Source organism: Petromyzon marinus, chromosome 38 (genome assembly GCF_048934315.1).
Source record: "Petromyzon marinus isolate PM22_M1 ecotype Great Lakes invasive population chromosome 38, UKy_Petmar_22M1.pri1.0, whole genome shotgun sequence".
Classification (NCBI taxonomy): Eukaryota; Metazoa; Chordata; class Hyperoartia; order Petromyzontiformes; family Petromyzontidae; genus Petromyzon; species Petromyzon marinus.
This window is the reverse complement of record NC_133704.1, coordinates 2,820,990-2,837,151: the sequence shown is the minus strand read 5'-3', so window position 1 is coordinate 2,837,151 and position 16,162 is coordinate 2,820,990. Positions and strand designations below refer to the sequence as shown.

Here is a 16,162-nt window from a genome sequence, read left to right as displayed (position 1 = left end):
ACCCAATCACCCCACGTACTCACCCACTCAAAGTCACCCAGTAACTCACCCAATCACCCCACGTACTCACCCACTCAAAGTCACCCGGTAACTCACCCAATCACCCCACGTACTCACCTACTCAAAGTCACCCAGTAACTCATCCAATCACCCCACGTACTCACCCACTCAAAGTCACCTGGTAACTCACCCGATCACCCCACGTACTCACCCACTCAAAGTCATCCAGTAACTCACCCAATCACCCCACGTACTCACCCACTCAAAGTCACCCAGTAACTCACTTAATCACCCCACGTACTCACCCACTCAAAGTCACCCAGTAACCAACCAATCACCCCACGTACTCACCCACTCAAAGTCATCCAGTAACCAACCAATCACCCCACGTACTCACCCACTCAAAATCATCCAGTAACTCACCCAATCACCCCACGTACTCACACATCCACTCAAAGTCACCCGGTAACTCACCCAATCACCCCATGTACTCACCCACTCAAAGTCACCCAGTAACTCACCCAATCACTCCACGTACTCACCCACTCAAAGTCACCCAGTAACTCACCCAATCACCCCACGTACTCACACATCCACTCAAAGTCACCCGGTAACTCACCCAATGACCCCACGTACTCACCTACTCAAAGTCACCCAGTAACTCACCGAATCACCCCACGTACTCACCCACTCAAAGTCACCCGGTAACACACCCGATCACCCCACGTACTCACCCACTCAAAGTCATCCAGTAACTCACCCAATCACCCCACGTACTCGCCCACTCAAAGTCATCCAGTAACTCACCCAATCACCCCACGTACTCACCCACTCAAAGTCACCCAGCAACTCGCCCAATCACCCCACGTACTCACCCACTCAAAGTCACCCGGTAACTCACCCAATCACCCCACGTACTCACCTACTCAAAGTCACCCAGTAACTCATCCAATTACCCCACGTACTCACCCACTCAAAGTCACCTGGTAACTCACCCGATCACCCCACGTACTCACCCACTCAAAGTCATCCAGTAACTCACCCAATCACCCCACGTACTCACCCACTCAAAGTCACCCAGTAACTCACTTAATCACCCCACGTACTCACCCACTCAAAGTCACCCAGTAACCAACCAATCACCCCACGTACTCACCCACTCAAAGTCATCCAGTAACCAACCAATCACCCCACGTACTCACCCACTCAAAATCATCCAGTAACTCACCCAATCACCCCACGTACTCACACATCCACTCAAAGTCACCCGGTAACTCACCCAATCACCCCATGTACTCACCCACTCAAAGTCACCCAGTAACTCACCCAATCACTCCACGTACTCACCCACTCAAAGTCACCCAGTAACTCACCCAATCACCCCACGTACTCACACATCCACTCAAAGTCACCCGGTAACTCACCCAATGACCCCACGTACTCACCTACTCAAAGTCACCCAGTAACTCACCGAATCACCCCACGTACTCACCCACTCAAAGTCACCCGGTAACACACCCGATCACCCCACGTACTCACCCACTCAAAGTCATCCAGTAACTCACCCAATCACCCCACGTACTCACCCACTCAAAGTCATCCAGTAACTCACCCAATCACCCCACGTACTCACCCACTCAAAGTCACCCAGCAACTCGCCCAATCACCCCACGTACTCACCCACTCAAAGTCACCCGGTAACTCACCCAATCACCCCACGTACTCACCTACTCAAAGTCACCCAGTAACTCATCCAATTACCCCACGTACTCACCCACTCAAAGTCACCTGGTAACTCACCCGATCACCCCACGTACTCACCCACTCAAAGTCATCCAGTAACTCACCCAATCACCCCACGTACTCACCCACTCAAAGTCACCCAGTAACTCACTTAATCACCCCACGTACTCACCCACTCAAAGTCACCCAGTAACCAACCAATCACCCCACGTACTCACCCACTCAAAGTCATCCAGTAACCAACCAATCACCCCACGTACTCACCCACTCAAAATCATCCAGTAACTCACCCAATCACCCCACGTACTCACACATCCACTCAAAGTCACCCGGTAACTCACCCAATCACCCCATGTACTCACCCACTCAAAGTCACCCAGTAACTCACCCAATCACTCCACGTACTCACCCACTCAAAGTCACCCAGTAACTCACCCAATCACCCCACGTACTCACACATCCACTCAAAGTCACCCGGTAACTCACCCAATGACCCCACGTACTCACCTACTCAAAGTCACCCAGTAACTCACCGAATCACCCCACGTACTCACCCACTCAAAGTCACCCGGTAACACACCCGATCACCCCACGTACTCACCCACTCAAAGTCATCCAGTAACTCACCCAATCACCCCACGTACTCACCCACTCAAAGTCATCCAGTAACTCACCCAATCACCCCACGTACTCACCCACTCAAAGTCACCCAGCAACTCGCCCAATCACCCCACGTACTCACACACACACTGAAAGTCACCCCACGAGGGGTTTGCTTTCTGTGTTCAGATGGCAGGACTTGCTTTGTAATCGAGATCTGGTGGCACGGGCATTGCCGTGTTGAACTTCACTTGGCGGTACTGTGAAGTTATTGGGGCCTTTGGCCCAAATGAGGAAGTATGTGGCCGAGGTGGCGGATCCTCGTTGAGACGGTTTTTTGCCAATTGTCACGAAATATATTCCTGAACGTCACTGTTCAGCAGCGGCAGAGACATGAGGATCGGGAGGGCGTACAGTGCGAGACGGGGTGGGGAGTGCAGCGTGGCGGGGGGGGGGCTGCCGTGGGCGAGATTGATGGTGGGGAGTGGGGAGAGGAGAGACTTTTGGAGGAACCGCGACATTTCGTGGGCAGGGTCTAGTAATACAAATAATTAACATCAGCTGTGTTCTCATTTAACCAGTGAACAAGCCATGCGCATAAGTGGCACGATCATCACGAAACAAATAAATAAGCATATAGTAAGGGCCCCTTCTGATATCTGTCTCTCCGCATAAAGCAACATATTTCTGACATCCCACCACCCCATATGGCCGTCTGAGATTCATTTCCAGCGGTTTTGTGGTTCAACGCAATCAACCTTTTGACTAGTTTTGACATGTCAGTGTCTCATCGGCAGTCATATTCGCTTACAGGCGGGTCCTGGTTTTGTGCAACAATATATAGTAAGAGGATTTACAAATATTCTCTAACGTGATTATTTTGTTTCATCACAACAATAAGCCCAGCAACAATCGACCTCCTTGAAAGTAGCCCTCATTGTAGCTCCCCTTATCCATAGCCCTATTATCCTCGACTCCTTTAATCCACGGCAGCTGTAGGGTCCACGCGAAAAATGTTATTATCCGTGGCCCTCTTTATTTATACTATCCACAATCATCCACGATTTTACCAATCATGCATGGCGAAGCAGAGTTACGTTTCTAGGCACAAATTGCCCGATATATTCTTCGTACACAGAAGCCGCGCCAATGCCCAGAGGAACAACACATCAATCGTCCAGCAACAAACAGCACTACCAAAGGTTGCGATAGATAAGATCTCACACATTTATTGAATTGAGCAAGGTCACTAAAAAGAGCTTGAAGAAAAGAGACAATGGGAAGGAATTCGTAAGCGGAGCGGTGCAACGCTAGACGAGAAATGTTTGCGACCTGCAGTGTGGTGGTTGAACGGAGTGTGGATGAGACAAAATAGTCAGTCGGTGTCTACTAGACCGAGTGCTCAACAAGAGTGGAGAAATAAACGACTGAAGTTCACGGGAACAGTAACCATGGCAGTAGCAGTAGAAACGTTATAAGGAGGTGACTGAGCGTGAGTGAGCATGTGATTGTAGTGAATTCTTCACGTTGAATTCTATCAAGTGCAGCGAGGTAGGAACTGCGTGCTCCTCCCCAAACACAACAACGGATACATTTGTCTTTGGTGAGGGCAAAACAGCAGGGAAATGGCGACAGTTTTCCCAAGATGCGCGTCGTATAAATGGCCAGCCAGGTGGCTCAGCGGTAGAGCGAGCGGCGGTTGGCTAACTCAGCCCATCATCCCTCTCGGGTTGAAAATTTTGTAGCACTTTGTGGGGAAGCTCATCCTCACCAAAAAAATGTGGAATTTTCACCATTTTTCCTGCATAGCTATAAACAGGAGATCAGCACTGCGAATGGGAATCACTTGCTTAACTACAAATATTATTTGTCCGCATACAAACGACTGTTATTTTTCACCGACTTCCATGCACTAATGATTATTTTGTGTTGCGTATTATGTATAGCGTTGCGTCAAACTAAGATCATATCTAACAAAGGAGATCCTTGCCTATACACATCTTGCAGTTCACCAGCATTGGTTCAAGCAAGCCTGACTGCTGAAGAGGCAATTAATGTGAACACCGGTCCAGAGTTTGCTTGCATGAGAAAACCAATGCTGCTAAATTTGTGCACTCACAGTAGGGTGTGTGTGACCAACGGGATGTTTAAGAAAAACTACTAAAGCAAAATTTTCTGTAGAGACAAATGTGGGGAGCGGGCATATTGTCTGCTTATTTATTTTGTTCCATGCAGTGGCGAACACAAGCACCCCTGTGAGATTCACAGCATACAGGGCACTTCTGCAATAGTGTTTAATTGGTGCCAGGGCACTTCTTATCCAGCCACTTGGAAACGCAGTTTAGTTAATCACATGTTTGGAGCCGTCAACGTGTATTGACCCACGCCTTGCCATGCAACTGAAGATTTAGGGGGCACACTTGATCTTGGTGAAATACTGTATTTCGGCAATATGCCCACATCACTCGTGCCAGAAAGGACTCAAGCAGGAGCTCTGCAATGTGCTGTCATGTTGCCAAACAAGTGGAGCCACTCTCTACAAAGGCGTAAGACCCTCGCTCGCACATTTCCACAAGCTATTTTGAGGTCTTAGCAGCAATTTGGGTAAGAGTTAAAAACTCCCAGCCATCATGCTTGGCTTACATCCAATTTCGTCTGCGTTTATTACACTAATCAAGCATAAAGTAGTCCCAAGACCAATAATAAGAATGCAACTTTCTAATAAAGTGTTGTGCTACAATCTGAACAACACTGCTAGAAGCTCAATTATTTAAATAAATGGTTGTTTGCAACTATAAAAGGCCCTGCATGGCACGAAAATCATGGTATTCAAACACATGACTGTGCCAAGTGAACAGCTGTTATGTGGCATCGTGGTATGAGGACTATCTGAGCCAAAAACATGTGCTTCTACAGATGAATGAATACAACAATGGCAAGCAGAATGATGCTGTCAATAGCACAAGGTAATTGCGAACTGCCTCGGGCAGGACATTACATAAACCAACCAAAGAGAGATCATTAAGTGGCTAATGATGGGTAGCAAGTGATGTTATCATTTTAAATACATCCAACCATTTTAAATTCAACTGATCTGGAATGTAATATACCAAATTTAAGTAATAACTATGATGTAGTATAATGAACCTGGTAATTAAACAATAGCTTTGTTTATGGAGGGGGGGGAGAAATTATTCCAACAAAATTAGGAAATATAAACAATCATGAACATTAACAAGTGTCGACGTTTCAGTCATTGCTGAAAAATGATGTCCCAGTATCATCATGTTTTATACACCCTGCACATACACCCTCCGAACAATTACCACGACTAAAAAAAGGACACATTCGGCCTAAGTTGGAATACTGCCGTCATATCTGGGGTGGGGCACCCAGTTCCTCCCTCTCTGCACTCGATAGCGTTCAACAAAGAGCAGTTGGAGTGATTGATGAACAAAGCACTCACTAATTCACTCCAGTCACTCAATCACCAGTGATCAGTCACCTACTTATCACTCTTCTGTCACGACTACCACGGTTATTGTTCCCGGGAATTTCACTCATTGATTCCTCCACCCACGTTGAGGACTCGATCTAACAGACTGGGCCGATGCATCCCCCCATCCACACTGCAGGTCACCTTAACTACCTTGAGGACTCTGACCTTGTACTTCTCCATGCTGGAATTGTCTCACACCATCTCTTTTCCCAAGCTCGTTTACAATAACCTCGTAAAATCAATGCAACAAATTGTTACCTCTGATCTATTACAGATCTGACAGTGCTGTTTCTGCTTGAAGTGTTAGGCCTTTGGGCATATGCTCAGAACTGTGCTAATAAAAAATTTTTTATCAAGAGTGTTATTCGCTAGCATGGCAATGCTACTGGTCTCATGCAAACATAAACAAGATCGATCTCAGGCAAATATACCCAGGCTAGGTAATTAATAATTATGTTAATTATAAATTCGTACATTTGGTATTCGTGTAATTCTTACAGTGTAAGACTATCGTGGAGGCACTGTGCTTCAAAGCCACAGTCTGCAGTAGTTTGACAGTAGGTGGTGATGTTGCGTTGTGTAATCCCAAGAGTAATTTCCAGGCGACTTTTCGAATTTGGTCAATTTGGAACGTACCGCCAGCAAACAATATAACATGAGGGGATCTTCAGCATCCCCTGTGAAGCAGACGGTGCAGTATTTCATGGTTAATAAACTGCAGTGCTTAATAACCATGGCGGCCTACTGGATTCGAACCATGAACCACGAACCACGAACCTCTGCAACATGTGGCATTGGGCCATGCCACTGCCCCAACACAGCCAGGTGATCCGGGTCACACTGCCAAGAAAGCTTATCAGGTCAGATTACCAAAGTGGCATTTGTTAGATGTGGATGTACATTGCATGCTCAAACCGTGAATTCAAGGAATATTCAGTTTGCATACCAGTAACCATGGGGATTTTTTTGTTATTGCAAAGGTAGGCACGGCATGTGAATCTGTTATGTACCATCGATGTCATTATTATTCATAAACTCTGTTGATAAGAACGTACATTGAAAAATAAGTGTGCATTGAACCGAAAGTGGTGGTACACAAACGCTTGAACTCGGTCACAGAGATATTTTAAGTTGTGTAATCGTTTTGTTGAAATTCTGTATGTCCTGAAATGGACCCAGTTGCTTTTATTATCCAATTTGAATTCTTTCACACAAATATGAGGCTCGCAATAAAGATTTCAAGCTTGAAATATGTTGCGAACAAAACATTAAATCCCGACTACTGACATTAACACAATCGCGCGTTTGTAAAGCAATACCAAACACACAATCCTGTCTCGTACTTGCTATGTTAACTGCGTCATTGCAGTCATACTAAAGATGAACAGTTGACTAAAATTACTGTTCAGTTGTTTCAAGCGATGCGCCAATTGATAAAAAGCAATACTTTCCATAGGCAGTATTCACCGATAAAAAGGGGTTATGTCTTAAGATCCCCAAAAAGTCACAAGGTGATTTGTTGCTCGAATCAGCACTGACGCGGTGCTCATCTGCCCTTCACAGCCCTAAGACAGTAGTGGAAATTCCCTATTCCCACAGTTCACTTCCTAAATACGTTTGGCAGTTTACCAGCATTGGCTCAAGCAAGGCTCACTCTTACTGATAAAGACACTAAATGTCGAAACTGGTCCAGAGTTTGCTTGCATTAAATGCTTCTGAAAAAAAATGCGCTTCCAGAAGGCCATGTGGCTGATGAGATAGCGAACTAATACTTTATTTTCTTTATGTGGAGGAACAGATATGATAAGGGGGCGTGTCACCTGCTTATTTATTTTGTTACTGCAATGCAAGGTCACAATGGACAAATCCTCATTGCAAATCGTACGATGTCGCACAGTGCATACCTCTGAATCTCAAGTCAATGCCTCTGTTTGCTAAAGCTTGCGGAGACCCCTTTTCCAAAAGGCCAAACCTCAGGCTATCTGAAGACTACTGTGTGCACAGACGTGTATGCATTCACAGCTATAACCTGGCCAGTTTCAGTGTACTTCTGTCACCACAGGACAACACTCCCTAGCACTTCCACTACAGTGCTTACTAAAGCATTAACTGCAACCAATACTATAGATAATACATTTAAAAATCTGCCTCAGGCAAAACATTAACCATCAAATCCACACTGCGTTCAATCACACTTCTCTTTCGGCTTCTTCCCTTGCACTGCTCCAAAATTCCCTCCAATCGTCTTTTTTTTTCCTCCCCAAGCTTTTCTAAATAACCTCACTCAATTCAAGAAACACATTGACTATTTATTGATTACAACTTCGATAGCGCTGTTTGTTGCTGGCCCATTTGGCATTTTGGGCCTCTGGGTCTGTGCTCAGCCCAGAGTGTAAAAAAAAAAACTGATCCAAGGAGTTATTACGCAAAACTTCACAGTCATAACTCATCTCTGTGTGGACGTCAAGTTATTGGCTGGGAGCATAATCTTAATTCAACTTGTTTTCCAGACGGCATCACAGTTCACCCTGGTTCTTTGGTCAATATGGCATTGATGTTCCTACTGCTGGGGAGGGTGGCCAGCATCATGTTATGAACAATACTGTATCTAGCCAGGTGGCTTAGCGGTAGAGTGAGGAGTTCAAAATTATAAGGTTGCAGAGATCAAATCCTGGTTGGGGGATGGGGTGACTTGGCCAATCATCCCGGAGGTAAAGTGATGGCAATGTCATGGGGAAGTCAACAGTGGTTGTCCTATGGGATATACTCTATATGATGATGTGCGTTGAACGTGGCCAACCGTGCTAATGATAGAAAAGTGGAATGTCTGCTGTGGGCTCAGGGCTGTAAATAAAAGGTGAGCACCATCTCGTTGATGTATGAGCAGAACTTACTTTGACGTTTGAATGTGTGCATATTGCAATTGCAAAAACCTGTTACAGCGTGAATGGTAACACAAGCTAAAAGCAATAAAGTAAACATTATTCTCTTTAATGTCACACCAAATTAAGTATTATTACTGTTGTTGTTTTGAACCTGCAAGAAAACCATTCAATAAGACATATCAGCACAGTAGGTCACACGAGCCCACTTAAATATAATAACGACGATCACTTACACCATCCACTACAAAAAAACTAAATTCTTCAAGTGCCATTGACCATGATTAGGGGTAATAAAATTCAGCTTTGTATAATTATTGTGAAGTCAGCTAATGCAATTTTAGTGTGAACACACACATCTCATTAAAGCCTCGCTTTAATCACAAAAGACATTGATTTGCGAGTAAAGACAGTTGTGGACAGTCGTGTTGTAACACCGCATAGGCGACCTAACAAAACAAAGCTACGTCTTATAAATAACCAAAACAAAACGTGCTACCTGGAGACAAAGCACAGTGCAGCGACATAGCTACGACATATATCACCCTAAAGTGCTGGCAATTACAGACGATCAACTAACAATGCTACACTTTCACAAAGAAGCTGTGTGAAAATCATTAATATGACACGGTTATAAAGTACAGCTTACCCAAACACGGCAACTAGACAAACGCAACTCAGTGCACGAGCTACTGAAATGGGCAAATGCATAGCGGCTCACAGCCAGCTATAAATTGCCAAATCAAAGTACTGTCTGGCTACTAAAATTGGCCAGATTGAGCCATAAAATCCACAAGTTGTCTCTACACGCATGTGCATATGGGTTAATGTTCTTGAACACCAGTGTTCCATTCAAGTAAGGCTTCAGAAATCTTTATTGACTCTTCACTTCATAATAAAGCAAGTGCATGTCACAGAACCGGCATGGGGGGGGATGACAACGAGATGTATTACTTTGACTGCTTGCTATACAATAGTAGGACCGTGAAAACACAGCACTTTTGATATGAAGCATCATTAAATATATCGGTCTACCAGATTGACTGTTCGTCCAATTCGCACTGTTCAACCATCACACTGCAGGACACAACCAACAACACCGGCCGCCCAGTGTTTCACCCGCGGTCATTCCACCACCACCACCACCAACATTGCAGGCCACACGGTGCTTTCTCTTACTGCTTCTTCCTTGCTGGCACTGCTCCACTTCAACATTCCCCCTGCCGTCGTCTCTATTTTTCAGGCTCTTATAATAACCTTGCTCAATTCAAGAAACGTGTCACCTCTTATATACGAAAACTTTGATAGTCCTTTTCGTTGCTAGCCACTTGACGTTTTGGTCCTACGGGGCCCTGCGCTCAACACCTTGAATAAAAAAAAATGGTATTTGTTGGAGGGATTCTTATAAATGATGATGATCATGGTGGTGGTATAGAGGTTCGAGCGTCCTCTATTGCACTGGAAACATGTTATCATGGACATATCTTGTGTGCTGCTTCTGCCTACTGCATAACAGTATTTTTTTCAAATATGTACGGCGGATTTGCTTTCATGTATAAAGTCCGAGCAGCCTTTTGTTGATATAAGATTACAAACTTGATACTGGCGCCCAAAGCATGCTTTTATCTCCTCTGAGCACTCTCAGTACAAGCTACTACAAGACCCCACAGCCTCAATATACACGAGTACAGTAGTTACTGCGATAATAATCATCAGCCATGAACAATCCACTGCTGAATGACGGCCACCCCAGGCTGCCACTGCCTCTTACAATCCTGCAATGCAATAATCCATCCAGCACCTGCACACAAACTGATCTCATCTCTCCATCTCCTTGATTGACGTAAATGATACCGTGCCACGTAATTTCTCTCTTGGAAACACTTTTTTTTGTAAAAACAATTTTTTTTTAAGAAATATGCACACTTCGAAGCTGCCAATTGTGCTCCTGCTGTTGTTAGGATTTCCGAAAGCCAGGAATAGGTACGGTAATCCATTCCAGTGAAATTTTAGTCATCACTGCGCTTATTGGCACACGCAAACGTACAAACAGCATGGTGGATTAAGTCACCGTGTGGAACATTTGCCCCTGTTTCTCATTTAAAATGCAAAGGTTCACTCCTGCAAACTGCTTGCTTTACGGTTTACTTTTTGACATGGTTACTGGTAATGAAAAATATATTTTAAAAACCCTCATCGAAACTGTCGGTGCCAAACCTCAGACCTATGACTGCGTTGAAAAATTAGTGTGAAACATTTTGACAAAACCTGTGTGGAATTGAGATAAATGTATGTACATTTAACACCTTGCCAGCTGTCTGCACTCCCCTTATTTGAAAAGTGAGCAGATAAAATGTCTCACCTGAAAAAAATGTTCCATTGTTGTAAACATGTCATTGTTTGCATAGAATACATGGATAAAATACACTAATTGGAAACCATTATGAATACAGGCTCCATTCCATTATGAAAAAGAGGCATTCAAATGTACTTATACATACTTAGAGCTTGAAAAATAGTTTACAAAATTGAGTAATTAGGATATGGGGTTATTAAACTACCTGTAAAGGTACTTACCAATTTGTCTCATTGAAATTGGCAACTTTGCAAAAGCATTCATCTTGCAGACTGTCAATGTAAATATTTTCTTTCATGTTTATAAATAAGGTATTAAAGGTATTTATGGGCAACACTTCTGCAAGATTTTAAAATTCTAGATTTGAAGTTTTCGTGACTGCAAGGATCCATACTCTGTGGTTCTATTCGGTAAAGTCACGTAGGTAAAAAATAAAACAACAAAAAATCACGACGTTTTGGCCACAACACAAGTGGCCTTCATCAGGTGAAGGGACCGAACTGTCCAGAGGACACCTCCAACGCTGTCCTCTGGACAGTCCAGTCCCTTCACCTGATGAAGGCCACTTGTATTGTGGCCGAAACGTCATGATTTTTTGTTATTTTATTTTTTACCTACGTGACTTTACCGAATAGAACCAAAGAGTAAAGATTTTTCAAGTAAATATTGTCAGTGATGATATGTTACATTGTCCGCTTGTGTATAAACGGTTTAAGATGTTAAAACTGGCGAGACTGAATTAGCATGAATAGCTTTATGAACGGAGTAATACAAGCTTTAGGCATGCGTCAACACATCTATGCAATGGGTGTTGTATTGACATGGATTTTCAAATTGCGCACAATAGCGATTAAGTCACACAGGGAATGGTCTTTTATTCTGTTATGTAAACAACATATACTCTCCTGATGGCAATGTAACCCTAAACAAAACAGATAATCATCTAATACCCTCCACATATTTGTCCCTCGACATAACAGAATAAAAGTTATTGTTTTACATATCCCATCAGCCACGTGGCTACTGTGGACTGGTTTCAACATTCAGTGTCTCATCAGCAGAGTGACGCTCACTGGGATTTCTATGCAGAGGGACAAATATGTAAAGGTGTATTTGGCTGCTTATTTGTTTTACTTAAATATTTAAAAAATAAACGTATTGTTTTACATGTGTAATCAAGGGATTCTACACTTGTTCAACAATTCGAAATAATAAGCCACAATTTGGTTTCTACAAAATCAGAAATTGGGTTTTTGTGAAGGCCATTTGCAAACTTGATTAGAGATATCCAGGTCTGAAAATGTGTACATTATTATCTATTATTAGCTTGAATGCTCAGGAAAGCCACACTGAATCTCAAGACCGTTTTTCAGGAGGGTCCTGCCAAGTTTTCACAATAGGGTGCGATGCTATTGTGCTTCATTCCAGTTGAGTAACGCTCATGTAATCTTTCAGCATAGGTATGTTTTGGCCAATACCAGTGACTGCGTGTGTGTGGGTTCAGTTTTGAGGAAACCAGAAAACCTGGAGAATCGACCTCATCTTGCTGTGATGCACAAGTGCGACAACAGGAGTCTACTCTGTACTTGGCAATTATAAGTGAATATATTTCAGTCATGGTACCCAATTGCTGCCTACTAATTAGTACTAGGGCATTTTCCAGGATGAGCAGAGGCCACTGACCACATACGCTGCAGACACCTCGTGCACAAAGTGGAAAATAAAATGACTCTCCCGTGTGCGACGAACTCCATCCACACCATTGACCAATGTAACCTCGCACTGCCCCAAATATACACGTGAAGGCGGGCGAGTGGGTGTACCTACGATTCACCAACTCTTGAGACAAAACAGCTGAACGGCTCAATCACGAGTAAACTTATGGTCTCTAATAGCCGCTCTTCATAGGCCACATGAAGGAAGAACAGAGGTTGTGGTGAGGGGGCACCACGACTGCCACTAAAAACCCCGCGACGACAACCACCGTTTCAACGAGGAGGGCACTTTAAAAAAAAAGTCCGCGAGTTAAAATGTTTAAATGCCACAGCTGTCATCAAACACCGCGCGGGCAGACATTCGACAGCGACCAGCTAAGCACACTCGGGGGGTGGGTGGGCACAACAGTTCACAACTCAGCTCACCGTTTGCCTTTGTAAACACGGCTCCGTGTTGTATTGTTGTAGGCTTTCATTTTACACAGCCGACCAGGAAGGCCGCAATCACAAGGTTGCGAATTCAAATCCTGGTTGGGGGTTCGATAGAAGTAACCACTTTGTGAACGGCGGTTGTCCCGTGGAGAGACTCGCCCCCGCCATAGGAACGTGGAATCATCCACCACTGGCTCAGGGCTGCAACACGATTATGAGCACCGCCACAATACTCATTCTCATCTGAGCAGGAACTCACTTGTGATTTAACAAAGTGAGCAACCCTACACGGTGCAGAGACGTGAGACAAGGGTGTCTGTGTGGGGTTTAACTTTTCTGAGCATTGTTCAACCTCATGACCCTGCTTTTCACTGATGTCCACTGCGTAAGGTCTCAATTATTAAAGTTGATGTGAAACAGGGGTTTATCTGGGCCCACAGGCGCCCTTCCCAACAGGGTGTCCAGTGCAACATGGGCGCTATTACCTCCTCCTTCAAAGCTCAATGCCAACAGCGAAATAACTAAGCGGACAACACGGCTCCTTCTTGTCCCTCCACATTTAAAATATGTTTTACACAACCACATCAACCTTTCTGGGAGTACACCCCATCGGCAGCATTGGTTAAACACAAGCAACCTTTGGACCGGTTTCAACATTCAACGTCTCATCGGCAGTCCGGGGGCTTTGCTTGAACCAATTTCGCAGGGCTTCTGGAAACGCATGTCATGATGCCATTGATAGAACCACCACCTTACTCAAGGTCTAATACATACCCTTACCCAAGAGATCACCCGTCTACTCAAAGGGGTCATCCCCTGATTCAAAAGGAAACACAAGGTGCACCACCACCAGACCCCGCAACGCGGAGACACAACCCTTACCTCCAGCGCATCCAGCGACGAAAAGCTCACGATGGCATAGCCATCGATGATGTCCTCCTCCTCGTCGTCCTCTTCATCCTCCTCCTCATTCTCCTCTTTGTCGTGATGTAGTAGTATTTCCGTGGGTGGAGGGGCCGTCTGTTCGGCCCTTTTACGGCGCTTGGGCGGCCGGGACGAGCCTGGCCCGGGTGGGGGCCGTAGGCCAGGGGCCCCAAGGCCCTCCGAGCCCGAGGAGGGAGACGTGGCCTTGGGAGGGCGATTTTTCCTGGGGCTCCCGAGCCCCGACAGATCCATCTCCTTATCCCTGTCTCGGTCCTTGTCTCTGTCCCGGTCTCGGGCATCCTTGTCTCTGTCTCGACCCCGGTCTCGACCCCGGTCTCGGGCCGAGCGGGAGCGGCGGCTCAGCTGCCGGCCCCCCCGCACGCAGGCGACGGGGCCCTGCGGGGAGCTCATGGCCCCCCGAGCCGACCCCCGCGCGGACCCCCTCGACGTGCCTCGCCCGTCCCTCCCCGGGCTGTGCCCGCGCCGAGCCCCACGCATGCACGCCGATGGCTGCGGCCGCTGATGTTGAAATCCCTGCTGATGGCTGTCACAGCCTCCTCCTCACCACCTCCTCTTTCTCCTCACCACGTCGCTTCCCTCGCCTCCTCCTTTTGCTCCTCTTGTGATTCCTCTTCTCTCACCGCCACCTCCTCCTCACCACCTTATCTGGCTAGGTCTCTTCCCTAGCCGTCAGCGGCCGCTGCCCGTAAAGGGCCGAGCCGTAGTCGCGCCCGCGGCGAGCGGCCCTCGAGGCGCGTCCATCACCCGTGCGGCCCCGCGTCTCCCTCCCCCCCCCAGAGACCCCATCCACAGCCAGGGCCCGGGAGACCCAGGGCCGCGCGGGGCCCTCCCTGGAGGGACCCCCTTCTCCAGGACCCCCTCTCTGGAACCCCCTTTCCGAGCAGACCCGAGCCCAGACCCCGAACCCTGACCCCGAGGGCGAGACAACCCAGAGACACCCAGAGCTTTAGACCTTGACCAGACCCCTCGATGTCCGACTCCTGTATCTGACCCCAGCCCAAGCCCTCTGTACCTGACCCCTATGTCTGACCCCTGTCCCAGGCCCCTGTAACTGACCCTAGTGTCTTACCCCTCTCCCAGACCCCTGTCCTAGACCTCTGTCCCTGACCCCTGTCTCGGACACCCCCCCCACCCACCACTAGACCTCACGAGGAGGGAGAGGACGAACGCGGCGAGAGAGAGAGAGAGGAGGGAGAGAGCGATGGGAGAAGCCGCCCGGGCGAGGGGATATTGAGGCGAGCGCAGGAGCTTGCAGCAGAGCCGAGGGAGGCGATGCCCCGGTGAGCCGGGGGGTGATGGCCAGGCCGCGGGGTTCGGCGACCGCTCGGGCGAGTCTCTGGTGAGGAGTCGGGGCTGGGTGAGGAGTCGTCGGTGAGTCGCGCTCCTCCTCTTCGCCGCGCTCGGCGCAGTGAAAACACTTGACGCATTTCCGCCCCGTGCGCGTATCCCGCCTCCACAGAAAATAGTGCGCGCAGAGGGCGCGGGGCTCCGCGCCGTCCCCTCACGCACTCCCTCCCTCAGTTTCCTCACACACTGCTTCTCACTCATCACTCCCTCAGTTTCAACACTGCTCCTCACTCCTAACTCACCGCTCCCTCACCGCTCCCTCACCTCTCCCTCATCCCTTCCTCACCGCTCCCTCACCACTCCCTCACCCCTACCTCACCGCTCCCTCACCGCTCCCTCACCCCTACCTCACCGCTCCCTCACCACTCCCTCACCCCTACCTCACCGCTCCCTCACCACTCTCTCACCCCTACCTCACCGCTCCCTCACCACTCCCTCACCCCTACCTCACCTGCTCCCTCACTACTCCCTCACCCCTACCTCACCGCTCCCTCACCGCTCCCTCACCCCTACCTCACCGCTCCTTCACCACTCCCTCACCCCTACCTCACCGCTCCCTCACCACTCCCTCACCCTTCCTCACCGCTCCCTCACCGCTCCCTCACCCCTACCTCACCGCTCCCTCACCCCTACCCCACCGCTC

General features: G+C 47.3%; 1 protein-coding gene across 10 annotated transcripts in view; it reads right to left on the bottom strand.

The window, feature by feature from the left end:
- Positions 1-15,741, bottom strand: part of AUTS2 (activator of transcription and developmental regulator AUTS2) — a 259,977-nt gene extending 244,236 nt beyond the window's left edge. For 3 of the 10 annotated variants that reach the window (XM_076072504.1, XM_076072505.1, XM_076072509.1), the window contains exon 1: positions 14,110-15,737. In XM_076072504.1, the coding sequence (XP_075928619.1) occupies positions 14,110-14,649 (540 nt within the window). In that variant the 5' untranslated portion in view covers positions 14,650-15,737. Of the gene's footprint in view, positions 1-14,109 lie in introns of all 10 variants that reach the window. The other 7 variants (XM_076072506.1, XM_076072507.1, XM_076072512.1 and 4 more) reach the window with 5 other exon arrangements.
- Positions 15,742-16,162: the final 421 nt, after the last annotated feature.